At 35.6% G+C, this 15,845-nt stretch overlaps 2 protein-coding genes across 4 annotated transcripts; one reads left to right on the top strand and one right to left on the bottom strand.

The window, feature by feature from the left end:
• Positions 1-324: 324 nt before the first annotated feature.
• rwdd2b (RWD domain containing 2B) lies at positions 325-6,044 on the bottom strand. Of its 2 annotated transcripts, none has more exons than XM_067439924.1 (5): positions 5,958-6,044; positions 3,935-4,198; positions 3,770-3,837; positions 1,799-2,164; positions 325-611 (listed from the first exon to the last, which is right to left on the bottom strand). In XM_067439924.1, exons 1-5 carry the CDS (start codon positions 5,961-5,963, stop codon positions 371-373), a joined length of 945 nt encoding a protein of 314 aa, XP_067296025.1. In that variant the 5' UTR covers positions 5,964-6,044; the 3' UTR covers positions 325-370. The 2 variants fall into 2 exon arrangements, with proteins under 2 accessions (XP_067296025.1, XP_067296024.1); XM_067439923.1 differs by lacking the exon at positions 5,958-6,044 and adding an exon at positions 5,517-5,950.
• A 207-nt stretch (positions 6,045-6,251) lies between these two features.
• On the top strand, positions 6,252-14,625 carry zfpl1 (zinc finger protein-like 1). Of its 2 annotated transcripts, none has more exons than XM_067437732.1 (8): positions 6,252-6,386; positions 6,757-6,865; positions 7,136-7,247; positions 7,914-8,107; positions 11,256-11,331; positions 11,769-11,930; positions 13,594-13,717; positions 13,988-14,625. In XM_067437732.1, the coding sequence occupies exons 2-8, from the start codon at positions 6,764-6,766 to the stop codon at positions 14,172-14,174; spliced, it is 957 nt and encodes a 318-aa protein (XP_067293833.1). In that variant the 5' UTR covers positions 6,252-6,386; positions 6,757-6,763; the 3' UTR covers positions 14,175-14,625. The 2 variants fall into 2 exon arrangements, with proteins under 2 accessions (XP_067293833.1, XP_067293832.1); XM_067437731.1 differs by having other exon boundaries at positions 6,271-6,482.
• Positions 14,626-15,845: the final 1,220 nt, after the last annotated feature.

Raw genomic sequence — 15,845 nt, 5'->3', positions numbered from 1 at the left:
AATGATGTGGAACTACAGCCTACTAATATCTGTGAATTGCACATTTCATTTCATTAATATTCCTTTAAAGGGATAGTTAATTCTGTCATCATTTACTTACCCATATGCTGTTCCAAACCTGTAAGAGTCTCTTTTTTCTGTTGAACTAAAAAGAAGATCTAAAGAATGTTGGTAACCAAACAGTTGACGGTATCCATTTATTTCCATAGAAAAATGGATACCATCAACTGTCTGGTTACAAATATTTTGAACTAAACCTTAATGTAAATGCATTCTCTGATACAATTTTTAAACTGTTAAAATGTTTAATGTTGTCAATTAGAGTTGAGGAAAAAATAGAAGTAATGCATACACAAACACAGACAAACCATTATCTCCCCTCAATCCCAAAGTACATTTGAAAGATATCAGCACATCCTTTGTCATTAAGGAACTGATAAAGCTGTCCAAGGTCCATGTGGTTTCCTCTTGTCCCATGAGGGTCAAAAATGGCTTCATTAAATCCGGTAAACTTACGGAGGGACTCAGCTCTCTCCTCCATCGAGCTGTTTTCCAAAGGGACATCCTCTCTGTGACGAATCATAATTCTTTTCCATGTTAAAACTTTCACCCTGAAAATATAAAACAAATTCAGCTATAATAAACAAATCAGCTTTGCCATCACAGGAATATATTACTTTAAAATATATTCAAATAGAAAACTGTTTAAATTATAGTGATATTTAATTCACAACTATTACTGCTTTTACTGTATTTTTGTCTGTGGACAGAAGAGACTTATTTTAAATCATAAAACATATATGTTATTCCAAACTTATGAACGAGTGTAATATAATAAAAACAAATAGAAAATTAAATTCAAGATATGGTTTGTAACAACCATAAAGTATGGTCAAAAATTAGTTGCAGAGAACATAGAACCATCAAAATTACATGTTCATCTACTTCACATGAATTTGAAAGATCATCTCAGGGGTTTTCACTTCCAACATAATAGCACATTTAAGCACTTAAACGTATTTCAAGAAACATTTTATAGTCAGCAGTAAGAGTTGCTTGCTATTCGAATTAACAAAGAAGTTTATAAAATACGACCAATTGACCAACAATGAGGTTCAGGCTTTATTAAGCAAATGCAAAGGATGAAATCAGGCGCGAACGGGAAAGTCGGACTCAGTCCTACGTCACCGGACTAATCTTCAAGGTACTTTAGACTGTGATTTAGACGCAGACAGCAATACGTCTGAGGGAAAAAAATTCATGGGACAAATTGTTCTGGGTAATTTTGGTGGAAACGGGGCTATAGTAAATGAGATCCTCATTTTGGACCATAAATATAAAACCTACACAGACACACACACACGTTTGTTTTTGTGACATATGGGTACATTCCATAGGCATAATGTTTTTTTTACTGTACAAACCGTATTTTCTATCCCCTTACACTGCCCCTGCACCTACCCATCACAGGAAACATTCTGCAGTTTTACTTGGGGACATGGCCAATTTCCTTATATTTCACCCTCTCTTTGTATACATATGTCATACCCATGCCATTATACACATGTGCGTCCTCATATGTCACAAAAACATGCCCACACACACACACACACACACACACACACACACACACACACACACACACACACACACACACACACACACACACACACACACACACACACACACACACACAAGGTATTTAACTTATCTTTGGTATTTTGAGTTTGCACTTTGGGTGTGTTCATAGAAAAATAAGTGTAGACCCTATTGATTCATTTTAGATTTCAATCAATACCTGGCCCAGAACTCATCGCAAGCAGACTGCAGACCCTCCACACACACAATACCAGGCTTTCCTGGCATACTGAACCCAGAAAGGTTCAGCTCCTTTGCCCATTCCAGAATGTTCTTCCTCTTGATCTTATTGTAGATATGATGGCTGTAGATCCAGAGTCTAGTGAAGGTCTCTTTTGAATGCATCGAAACGTTTTCCTTCTTGGGATCGCAGACAGGGGCACTTTTAGTGATATATGCTTGTGCATTTTCGTTGATCCACTGCACAGCAGAAAGAATACAAACATCCCCACTGCAGGTTTCAGACAGGTAGGTGTTTAGGTCGGAGTGAAGTAGCATCTGCTGTGATCTAATAAGTTCAGAACATCTGAAAAGGGGAAAAAATATATTATTCAGAAAGAATCCAATTGAAATATCTACAATAACTTAGATCCTAATGGATGAAGATACTTTATATGGTTTAAACAAAAAAAATTAGTAGATCTGTATCAGTTTCCCAAACCTGTTCCTGGAGGTACACCAACAGAGTACATTTTGGATATCTCCCTTACCTAACATGTATATTTTTAGTCTTGGAGTCTCTTACTCATGAGCAAATGAGTTTGTTGGTGGCCCACCACACTGTAAACATTTTGTTGTTTTTTGTTGGTTTAACTTTAAAAAGTAAGTAACGTGGTTGCCTTAAAATTTTGAGTTTTTTTTAATTAAAAATTTGAGTTGATACAATGAAGGAAAATTGTTTAATAAATAGAAACTCAAAATATTATTGTATCTAAACCACATAAAAAATGTGATAAATCGTGAAAATAGCACTATTTGGCATGTTTCACTGCGTCATCAGAAATAAAACACACAATTACCCAACATGCTTACAAATTTTTAAAATAATATTTTAATAAAGGTTGTTGAATCTCAAAAAATGTTCATTGTATTAACTCAACATTTTAATTTCAATTAACTCAAAATTAAGGCAAACTTTTCTTCTACATAATTTTTTACAGTGCAGGAACAGGGTTAGGAAACACTGATCTAGTTTTTTTTTATTTATTTTTTTACTACAGTTCCAAATGGGACAGATTTTTCAAGCAGTAAATAAAGTAATTTGTGGTGATTTGTGTGGTAAATCATGAACATTAATCCTTCCCTCGCATCCTGTAACAAATAACAAAATTACCTAAAGCGCTAAATTATACCTTTTTTTGTCAAGAAAGGTTGTATAATTTCAGATTTAGTTTAATTATTTAAATGACTATATTTGATCAATAAATATAATAAGCACACCCTTTTAGCTTAAATTTTAAATTATTTCAAAATAAATTCAAAATATGGGTGTCTCTGCTGACCTCTTGTGGGAAAAAAAAATATATATATATAACATATTTCATGACTCTTGCCACTAGCTAGCAAATGAGCTGTTAAAATTGTCATCATGCACTTCCCCTCAAGTTGTTCCAAACCTCTATAAATGTCTTTCTTCTGCTGAACACCAAGTAAGATATTCTTTAAAGAATGTTTGTAACCAAACAGTTTTGGTGCACCATTGAGTTTCATAGAATTTAATTTTTCCTACTATGGAAGTCAATGGTGCACCATAACTGTTTGGTCACAAACATTCTTCAAAATATCTTCTTTTGTGTTCAGCAGAAGAAAGAAACTCATATAGGTAAGGAAGAACTTGAGGGTAAGTAAATGATGGCTGAATTTTTATTTTTCTGTGAAATATTCCTTGAACTCATTTTAATTAATGAAACCTTATTGTAAAGTGTTATAGATTTAAGTTTATTCTGTAATATTTTATTTAATTTTTTAACACTTATTTGATCCCACTGGAATCCTTCAGGACTGTTATCAAATTCTCATAGAAAGTCCAATAGGAATCCCGTAGACACTGTCATGTCATGTCACCGAGTAAACAATCAATCGCAACAGCTTATGAAAAAGTATTAACTGGAAACTCAAAGTATTTAAATACCTGACAGTTATATCTGGCAACACTTTTGGGTAGTCAGCTGGATAAGTACACAACAATGTAATGCTCACCTATATACAACAACAACAACAAAAAATAGAATAGATATATGATTATGATTAAATGATGAAGAACAAAGAATTATTTGATTGTATTTTCTACACTTACTGCAAGGTTCTCCACCTTGAGCTTGATGCTGAATTGGGGTCTGGTGCTGGGGGGAGTATGAACTGAGCCCTCCACATAAGCCCTGAGCTCTGCATGGGAGAGCTCATCCACTTGTAACTCTTCTTCACTTGGAAACATGCTTAATAGCAGCTCTATCTCGGCAAATTGTGCCTCTGCTTCCTCTGAGCAAGTCATATTTCCAACATCTGTATCAAACCCAAATCCAGTGTGCTTGCAGAGTATTTCTTCACACTTCTGCCAAGACTATAAGAAAAAAAAAGGAAAACAGAATTAGTGGACAGAATGGAAGTAAGCACAATTTACACTTTTTATGTGACATCACACCCTTATAGAAATGCCACCTGGAAGGCACAGCACTTTCCTCCACTGCTGCAACCAGTCATTTTATTCAGCTTTGTACAAAGTACTAATGTACTAAAACAGTGATGCTTTAATGCATCAAGACAGTGATATTGATAGTACAATAATAATATACAACATATATAAAACATTCTATGTAGGCATGCAGATGAATCCGGAATATAAATGCAACACAAACTTTTTATGTTTCCCCATTAAAAACATTATAAAGAAAATTCTAAATGTACAATTTAGGGCATTGTGATAATTTTTTGGAACATGTATAGATTTCATCATCCATAAATAGAGCTGCACGATTAATCGATAAAAAGAATTTGATCTGAATTTCAAAACCCATGTGATCCGAAATGGCAACGATTCGGTTGTGTCTCGTAAACCTTCGACAAGTAAAATAACACTTATTAAAATAACACAGGTATGAAACCCCTTTTCAATCACACAGTCACAATATTTTTGTTTAAATCATTCAAAAAATTATCACATAACTCCTGGGATAAAAGTTTAGTTTGGCTATAAACAGTGCTCAAAATATTACACCGTTACACCGGTAGGTGGCAACAAGTGTCTTAAACATGTGTTTGCCATTGAACCATTCATTCACGAGATTCATTGAAAAATGCTGATTCATCCTAGATTCATCCAGTAATGAAACAAATTAAGTCTTCATGAGAGAGTCAATGAATCATTAATTAAGTTGACTAATTAAAAAAAAAATCGAATTGATTAAATATTTGTAAACAGACTGCTGCAATGAACTTTTTATCACGTTGTTCGTGATTCTCAATTTATCCAAAATTGTGCAGCTCTAATATTTAACTTAATATTTTAATTTTACTCTCTTAGCTTATTTTGTGCATTTTTTTCACGTTCATGTATTATTAATATCATTATTTCCTACATTACATTAAGTTTTTGAAATACTGTGGCCAACACTTCCAGTGCTCACAAAACTTTATTTTTCGTCTACATCAGATGTTGCCACGCTTCTGTTGCACTACTACTGCTCACAGATCCCTGGTTTTACAACTTGTTCTGTTCTGTCATAATAATCAAATGATAACAAAATGTAATGTAAATAGTACATGCATATGTTGAACTTCATTATTTTACACAGTGCATAAAGTATTGAATGAAAAGCATACATATCTATGACAACGTACTGAAAACACCTCGACTGTTCTGTAAAGTACGGAGTTCGTACCTTATTCTGGACCATTCACGGTCGTTCGTGATATTTCTTGTAAACAACTCACAGAAAAAGCTCGCATATTTGCCCAGCGTCTTGATAACGTCTAATGTTCAATGTTCAGAATGCTCACTTCTTCTTCTTCTGTTCTGCTTGGCAGGCAGATCTTTAGGTGCATTACCGCCACCATTCGACTCCTTTTTTTTCTGAATTCCAAAACTCAGTTTTCCATAGGGATTTTCCTTTTACGGTCTATGGGATTTTCCCTTTTTTAGCCAGTATATCCTAATGATACATATTATATTCATTTGGGATCGGCTGTTTCTTGTTCAGTTATTTTTTTTTTCATTTCTCTGCAGGATAGTACGTTTTATGAAAATTGACATTTAATCCTCTAGCAATTGATTCCTCTTCTCCTGTTCCTACATTTGTCTGAATATTAAATATTTTATTCACCAGCATAACCCTCTACACAGGGCTGGTATCCATGAAAATGCAAAGTTCTCTCCCTGAGCCATACCAAAAAACAAACACGCCTGCATTTGGATGAACGGTTTCAATATAAGAGTCCTGACTTTTTTCGGGGGTAACGTTACATCTTTTTTCTAAACAGGTTTGACTCACAGAAAATGTTTAAGAACAGCATATAAAATAGCCAGGAAAGATAACAAATGCACAAATTAAAATATAGATACATATAGATACGAAATAGTTCAGACACTGATGCTTATGTCTTGATTTTAGTGACGCCATTGCTCTGCGACGGTAGCGGAAGAGACGTGGCAAAAGAGCAATCTGACTGACGAGATGTTAAAAAAATATTGAGGAAAGTACTCGAGAGTGTTCATATTTTGATCAGTTTGTTGTTTCCGTTGATATATTCAGGTAAATATAATATTATTTAACTAATAGTATATTGATTAGTTTGAGGGAAGTTTGAAACAGTCGACCAGCTAACCATCCGTGGATTGTCAGTGTCAGGTCGGTAATATTTACATTTATCGTTACCTTCGGTCTGACGACATTTTACACTCTAATCATGGCACACTTTTTGTATATATATGTTAATTACCAGAAAAGGCCGTTTGTATTAAGAATGTTTATTAAGTGCCAAGAGGAGCTGCATTTGTATATAGCAAATTACATTAAAATGCATCTTTTAAGGGTATGTAGAATTAGCTCAAGGACGATTTATTGTACTCGAGTTAATATATGGATTCTGGGTGATATGTAAATGGCTATTTTTGATACACAGGGAGATCATGGGTTTGTGCAAGTGTCCTAAGAGGAAGGTAACAAACCTGTTCTGCTTTGAACATCGAGTCAACGTGTGTGAGCACTGTCTTGTATCCAATCACAACAAGGTTAGTGCTCTGATATTTAATTGATGACTTAAAAAGAAAAAATGAAAATTATTAAAGTTATTTTACCATTTACTCCCTCTCAATGTTTCCCAAAGTTTCTTTCTTCTGGAACATATTATTTAGAAAAAAAAAATGTTGGTAATGAAATATGACTTGTTACCGTTGAATTCTATTGTGTAGTCAAAAAATACAATGGATGTCAATGGGATTTGGAAGATTTATACACAGATTAACTCCACGCCTTTTTCCGGTTTCCTTTTATTTGTACAGTGTATTGTACAGTCATACCTACAGTGGCTACAAGACAGCGATTACAACCCCAACTGTAGCCTGTGCAGCCAGCCTTTAGATTCCCAGGAGACTGTTCGACTAGTTTGTTATGGTGAGAAGCTACAGACATATAATGTATTCTAGTGATCTCAGAATCAGAAGTTAAAGGGTTAGTTCACCCAAAAATGAAAATCCTGTCATTGATTACTCACCCTCATGTTGTTCCATACCCGTAGGAACTTATTTTATAATACTTTTGATGAAACCGAGAGCTTTCTCTGACGCCTTTATAGACTGCCATTTAATTAACACCTTCAAGTCCCAGAATGGTTAAAATAGTCCATGTGACTCCAGTGGTTCAGCCTTAATTTTATGAAGAAACGAGTATACTTTTTGTGAGGAAAAACAAACAAAAATAACTATTCAACAATCTCTTCTAGCCTGTGTGCATGGACTGTTTTAAGGATGTTTTTACTTAGTTTCTGGGCCTTGCTAATTAAATAGCGGTCTATGGAGGGGTTAGAGAGCTCTCAGATTTCATCAACAATAGTATCTTTTGTTTTCTGAAGATGAACGAAGGTCTTATGGGTTTGCAATGACATGAGGGTGAGTAATTAATGACAGAATCAAAATTTTTGGGTGAACTAACAGAGTATATGAATGTCTGCATTGGTGTTGCTTTTATTTGGTATATTCTGAGAAAGATTTTATTATGATTGGTATTATTATTTATTGTAATTTTTTAGAATTTATTACATTTAATTTATTTACTGTCCAGATTTATTCCACTGGTCATGTCTGAATGACTTGGCCTCCCGTCAGCCTCTCTACACTGCACCTGCTGGGTACCAATGCCCAACATGCCAGGGTCCTGTGTTCCCACCCCCAAACCTGGCTAGTCCTATTGCAGACATGCTGAGAGAACAACTGTCCTCTGTCAACTGGGCTAGAGCAGGACTGGGCCTTCCAATGGTGAGGAAATATGCCATCAGTAATGATACATCACTTCACAACGATAGACACACCTACTTTTTCCACACCAAGGTTAAATAGTAGAACATTTCTAAATAATAACGGTAAATAATCAGCATTTCTGAAATTAGCTTCTTTAGGGACACTTTGTCTAGATTATATCACTGCATATTATTGATGTTCTTTCATTCCTCATCATGAGGTCTATCTACAATTTTAAGTTTTTAAGATTTTATATAAAAAATAAGCCATTAGATTGATTGATATTTAAAAAATAAGACTGGAGTAGGAGAGCTAATATTAAAATATTTTGAAGGCTTTGAAGTAAATTAAACAGTGTCTATTTACACTAACTCTGCCCACTGACGTCTGGTTAGGCCTGAAAAAAAAAAAACGCTGGATTGACAACAGTAGCGATAGTATAGGGGTAAGGCGCATAGCAGAACGTTTTGACACAAATTGCCCAAAGTTCAAATAAAACTCCTTTGTCAAAATCGCTCTACTCCCTTTTCCCATCACATATCAGATTGGAAAGCCTTTTATTTTCAATTCAAATGAAGGAGATATTTGAGAAGGGAAAATAAAGTGTCACACTGTCCGATTTTGCCCACGATTTGGCCGTCTGAGACATGTTCACTGGAAGCCGATTAATGACCATTGTGATCAAATTTTACCTCAGATGAAATTCTGGCAGTGTCAGAAGAGTTGCCACACAATCCTGCAGTGTGACTTCTCCTACGACAACAGTCAAATATCTCGTTCAAGACAAACTATGACCAAACCGAGAGCTATAGATTTCTTTGTAGCCAGCATTTTAGTCCCGCGTGTAATGCAGCTCACTGTCACCGAGCGCGTCATTCATTACTGATATAAAACTCCGGACAAGTTTTCTTGCGCACGTCCGTTTTAGCGCGCCTCGACTATCATATGTTCTGACATTAATGGCAACTGAGATCTTACAGTGTGACATGGCTTACATCTTCATGTTCGTACAGTCGGACAAGGAAACATTCGCAAAGGATTTTGAAAAATGTGTGCAGCGTGCAGGACCCATAACGTGTGTTTGATAATAAAGTGTTTGTCAGTTAGTGTTAGGTGTAGGGAGGGCTTTATTGTCCCAATAAGGTGGCATCCATTTAATATTTTTTATTAATATAATTATTTACAATCTGCTATTATTGCATTTCGTTTAATGTACAGCAACACTGAGGTGCAAATAGTATCTGCCACTATTTCTAAGTATATATACAGCATCAAACTACTATTTACATTTACCTTCTTGCAAAGAAAATACTGCTATTTTTACATAGTGTAAATAGCCGCTGCTTGGTTTAATATTGACCTAAAATCAGTTTCGGTAATATAATATAATATAATATAATAGTAATAGTTATATAAAAAAAAAAAATCACACAGATTTAAAGGCCTATTGGCACTGAATGTTAGCCTGACGTGGTCATACTCAATTCTAGTCAGAATATAGCCCCGTTTCCACCGCAGGAACTTTACCCAGGAACCAGGAACTTTGGATGGTACTTCGTGTGTTTAGACCGCAGGAACTAGGGTCTAAATGAAGTTCCGGGTAAATATTTCCCCCTCCAAACGGCCCTGCTCGCGAGGTAGTACTTTTTCAAAGTTCAGGAACTTTCGAGGGCGGGACTTGGGAACTGAACATGCTGATTGGTCTAGAACAAGCAGCATTTTATTTCACCGGGCATTTTTAAAAGTCTTGCGAGGTTCAGTCTCGTTCAGTGGTAAATATCAGTCTTGTCTGATGGCGCGCGCCACGTTCGTCTCAGCCATCTAACGTGCAATGTCCGTAATAGCTGATAATAATATACATTGACAATGTATATTATTATCAGCTATTACGGACATTGCACGTATGTAATGTAACATTGTCATTTTAAATCTAGCTTTACAAGCTTTCTGAATATGCTGCATGCTGCTGAATCTGCCTATTAGTGCTCTTTTCTGTCGTTGTTAATTACCTAGTAAACCTATACATAACCAGCAAAAGCAGCACAGCTAGAATCTCTTCCATACTCGTTATTAATTTTTTTTCACGTCCTTCATGTCCTTCACTGACTTGGAGGAACAGTCGTGCGCAGTCCTATCACCGGACTAATTTGCCTAATCTTCTCGGAACTTTAGATCGTGGTCGAAACGCAGACAGTTGCAGGTCTGGGGGGAAGAAAATTTCCTGGTACAAATTGTTCCGGGTAATTTTGGTGGAAACGGGGCTTATGAGTCTGAAACTGCTCCATTGGGCTGTGATTATGGGGCGTGTTTCAACCAAACCAGGAAAGACCTCATTTGGATTGACCTACAACCAATCAGAGCAACGAAGCAACGCATTGTCAAATGTCAACATAGTTCAACTGCACTGTGTTGCCAAGTCCGCGTTTTTTCCCCCCGCGGGTTGTTTTCTATGTCCGCGGGTTGAAGCGACTATTATGTGATATATAGACCCATGAGTGCAAATTTTAGCACGCAACCTTGCCAAAATAACACACATTTTACCCCCCAAATGCTATTTTTCTGCCGGAGAACCCCCCCCCGAGAAGCTATTGTTTAAGGCTAGTAGTTGGGTTTTGTTGTAAAAACTTGGCAACCCTGTCTGCACGTGCGCTGAAATCAGGCTGGAATACACGATCTTTGCCGGTGTTGTAAAAAAATAAAATAATTTAATGATACACAGAGTACTTACCCAACATGATCATCATTTCTGAGAGAAATTGTGAAGGTGAATGCAGATACAAACAAGCTCTCCGTTTAAGATTTGAACAAATATAATCCAAGCCCCTTTGATGACGTGCATGATTACATTACTGTTGATCATCTGTCCGTCATCGTCTAAAGCCCGCCCTGATGATTTCATTGGTCAGAACAGTTTCTGTTCGTAGAAAATTGCTCCTCTATGGAGCAAGGCCAGACCGAACTGCCCAACCTAAAAATGTTGTGGGCGGGGCTAAGTTCGGCTGGTATCCAGGCTGAATGCGAGATGAAAATACGAGAGAAACCGAATTTGAAGATATAAAAAATATTAAGAGCTAATCTTATCTTGTTCAAGACATTTGTCTTTCAACATTAAGTGTTGATACTGATACTTAGCCGTTAATTTGCATTATGACTTCTTTCTGTCCAGATTGAAGACCCACCAGAGAGGCAGGAAACCTCAACTCATGATGTTTCCTGTTATTCTGAATGGTCAACTTTTGAGAGTGAGTTTGTCATTTATTGTGATTTACATTTTTAGCAGGGTTCTTATGTGTACTGTGAAACATGGAAATCTGTGATGAAGCTTTCCAGTCATGGAAAATTAAAGAAATATTTTTTACAATAATAAGTTGTTTGCTTCTGACACCCCCCCCCCCCCCCCCCCCCAAAAAAAAATCTAAAGATATTTTGTGATTATTTGAACACTCAACAGTTGACGACCCATTGACTTTCATAGTATGGAAAAACAAAATACTAATGAAGTGAATGGGCCCCATCAACTGTTTGGTAACCCACATTCTTCAAAATATCTTGTTTTGTGTTCAGCAGCAAACAACTTCAAACAAAGGAAGACAGAATTGTATTACACACCTTCCAGCCAATCAGACTTGAGTACTCGGACAGACCGTGGTATAATTTAATAAATGTATCTATGTTCCAGCCCCTGCAGTGGATATAACGATGTCAAACCCCACACTCACCAGTCTACCACCCCATCAGGGTGTGGAGCACATCCACAATAATGGAGAACCGAGTGCCCAGAAACACTCTGTCATCAATATGAGCGCCACCTCTACCACTGACACAGTCACCATCAACACAGGTATCCTCCAGCACTGACATACTGTTGAATGAATATGTAACTATTTAAGTAATTCTTTTGTTTTTATTTTCACACTATCTAGCTAAAAATAAATAAATAGTGATTTAAATTGTGTTGTGATTGTGTTCAGACTAGAATACGTGTTACTGTATACTCTGCAGTAAATAATTAATGCGCATGAGACAATTGTCACATTGTTACATGATACTATGCATTAGGGTTGTGCCAATGCATGATAGTATCGTGTATTGATAATACCCAGAGATATCGACGAATGATGATATTATCAAGACTATAATTGACTAATTTTGCCATTAATGTATTAAATAATAATAATAATAATAATGATTATTTAAGGCTAAAATTATTATTAAATTAATATTAGGACCTACAATTAAATTGCTTTTCTTAATTTCATAACGAAATCACCACATTACACCGACACGGTTGTATGAGGATTGAGGACTCATTGAAAATGTTTTTAAAAACTAGTCTACTACAAAATTACATCCCACATCAAAATTTAATTGCAAGGTAATCTATTCCCAAATTGTCAAGAGCTTGTTATAAAAGAGATGAATCATTCTTATACAGTTGTTTAAGCCAAGATGAAAACTGCATAGATGATTTTATTCTTTCCATAGCACATTACCAAAACGTTTAATGACATTAATAACTCTAAAAACAATACAATTGCAAATGAATAATAATAATAATATAACTAAAATTATATCATTATATAATCTCTTTATTACATCTTTTTTACAGTTATTAATGTAGGCTTGCAAATAAATTAAGATAGTTCATATAGACCTACCGTTACCAGCTTTTGTTGAGACCGATTGATCGTCGTCGTGAGAGAATGCACCGTTAATGCAGTGACACAAAAGCTCCGACAGTTTTGTTTCACTTTAAAGGAAAATGTGAGCGCGTTTACATGCACGTTCTTAAGCATAACCCGCTCCTCACCCCGATTTCTCCCAGCATCTAAACACATTAACTTGCATTCTTTTGGTTTTATTGAAGTACATGTATATAGGTTTAGTCTGGTATTTGCTGTCTAGTTGAAGCAAATATACTGTTTTAAATATCCTGTGCATTGGGCTTAATCTTTTGTATCACAAGATTTTGGTCATGAGATTTCAACAACAAGAAACTTGAGCACCCATATAGCTACAATAAACTTTAGATCCTGTAATTAAAATGTAATGAGATTCCAGTGAAGTCTTTCGAACAGGAACCTTGCAACTCCATTTGAGCTTGATTTTCATAAATTGTTAATATTATGATGACAAGTGCCAAGTGTCTGACCATAGGTATATAAAGCCACAATACCAACTTCGAAGACCTAGTTACCTAGTTGTTTTATCATCACTAACAACATCATAAAGCTGCCTATGACTTTGTGTTCCTACCTGCCTTAAGCTTAAGATTCACATTAAATGTGAGTAATATTTTTAATAAAATATCAATTTTAAATATGAAGCAATGCATGCTTGTGCAATTTTATGTTTTTATAGTGGTGTGCCGTGCAACGTTTTTTTTTTTTTTTAATTTTTATCAAAACTGTGGCGTAGCAAAAAAGTTTGGAAACACTGTTTTAGGTTTATGATAAAATACAGTCTCTAATATATTCTTATATTCTTGCAATGCATCTTCTCAGCTACTTCCCCAAGAAAGGTGTACGACACACGGGATTCAGGAAACAGTGAAGTGATGCAGATTGACTTTGATGATGATAAATACCGCAGACGACCTGCCCTTAGCTGGTTTGCGCAGGTCCTAAAGTGAGTGTCCTCAGTCTGTGGCTCAAATTCATTTATTTCAAATAAATGTTTGCTATGGGCAAATCCTATTTGTCATATGTGGTAATATATTTTCACTGGCGGTTTTGTCAGCATTTATTTTACACAACTTGTGCATATAAGTCCATGCAAATATTTTGTATTAATTACTATTTTACTCATTTAATTTATTTAGTTAAATGTGTCATGGTAAAAATGTTTGTTCTTTCCGTATTTACTAATATGCTTGAATGCATTTATTCATTTGCCTAGGAATCGTACTAACACTAAGAAAAAAGCCCTCACACTGAAACAGCGAATCTTCATGTTGCTGTTAGTTGGAGTGATCGGTTTCTTCACCCTCATCATCATCATGGCCAAACTGGGTCGGGCTTCTGCCGAGTCAGACCCGAACCTGAATCCCATGCTCAATCCCAACATCAGGGTAGGCAACATGTGATGGATCCACTTCCTGCTAAAACTCAATGTGTGGATTCAGCGTGGAGTTTGACTTTACTGGTAAAACATGAACTGGGAAATGCTGGAGGAAGAATGCTCCTCAGGATTCTCGGACTAGTGTGAAGATACTGCTGTTTGTATTGTGGGAGGAAAGTGTGGCTTAGTGGTCAACCTAAGAGATGGTAAAGACGGAGATGGCCGAGACGTTGTTGCACAACTAATCTCCAGTTTCTCTTGTGTGAGATATTATAGGCTCTATAAAAGTGTGTGCAACTGTGTTTCATTCAGCTCTGTAATTCTCCCTGCCATACCCTTCTTAAAATTGGGATCAAAGATTTTGTCACTATTGAAATCTTTTATTATTCCTTATAATGTGCACAGAACTCATTTGGATCACACATGGAGTTGGTGAGATGATTATTGCTTGTCTGAGAATATATGGATATGAGGTTTTTGTTTTTAGTTTTAATTGCCTTTTATTAATTGCTGGTTCAGTTAGCAACCCCCCTGCCTGTGAATATGCTTTTGCAGATTTATACATCGCTCTGCAGTGGACTCTATGTATGGTATGGACTGTAAAACTGATTTACTAAAGCAGTAAGAAAACTGTTTTGGTTATTGTAAAATATTTGAGTAGATACAGCCTTAAATAGACAGATGCAAACTGTACTTGGTGAATGAAATGTCTGGGCCATATTTCATTCAAAATTATATTTTCAGTTGCAGAAATGAAGCCTATTTTAGGGCTATTCATTTTTTTTACATTGACATTATACATGTAACAGTTATATTATCTCCCTATATTTTCATTACGTACTTTAGTACAGTAAAAAAATCATCTTGTCTGAACACAAACCTTTTTAATCAGCACAATACCATAATGCATACCTACAATTGTACTTTATAAATGTGCTTTACAATTTAAATTATGTATAGTATATATTCTGAGAATTCTGAATTATCTCTTTTTCTTATGCTATATATAATTAACTATTTATATTCTTTAGATTAAGAAGTCTTATTTTCTTTTGATGTGAAATATGACCCAAACATGTTCACACAAACAGCCTTTGTACAGAATAATTTAAAGTGTACTGTATGTTTGCAAAACTCACCCCAGCAACCCAAAGCTCATATGTATCTGGAGATAAACATTTATATTCTGGTATTATTTGCCATTCTTAAATATCCTTGTTGCATAGCTTGACTGCAGCAGTACTATTTAAAATGTAGAGGTTGTCTTTATCCCTCAGCTCCAACTGCATCTCAAGAAAGCAATCGTCTGAATTTGCACCACAGAGATTGTTTGCTGGAGTGCCTACCATTATTTTTATATCATGTCTGGTTGTGTTTATTTGTTTTTTGCTTGTCTGCGTCCATGGATTTCCACTTTTTGTAACGTACACAGTGAGTTATAATATTGGGTCCATCTCAAGTGTTCCAATGGAACATTTTTTTTCTACTTATTTGAGTGATTACCTCTTTGTATTAGCTATATATTGGGTGGCAACAACCTTTGTATCATGGCACATAACACATTTTGGTTATGGACATTTATGGAAATGACTCCTTAAAACAAAGGAGCACATACACAGGATTGCTTAGGGTTCCACTTTTAGAGTCAGTTTATAATAAGAAAGCTGTAGTGTTTCATTACAATTTCAGGCCTTTT

Source organism: Pseudorasbora parva, chromosome 3, assembly GCF_024679245.1.
Source record: "Pseudorasbora parva isolate DD20220531a chromosome 3, ASM2467924v1, whole genome shotgun sequence".
Lineage (NCBI taxonomy): Eukaryota > Metazoa > Chordata > Actinopteri > Cypriniformes > Gobionidae > Pseudorasbora > Pseudorasbora parva.
The sequence above is the reverse complement of the archived record's forward strand: the minus strand, read 5'-3'. Positions and strand labels throughout refer to the sequence as shown.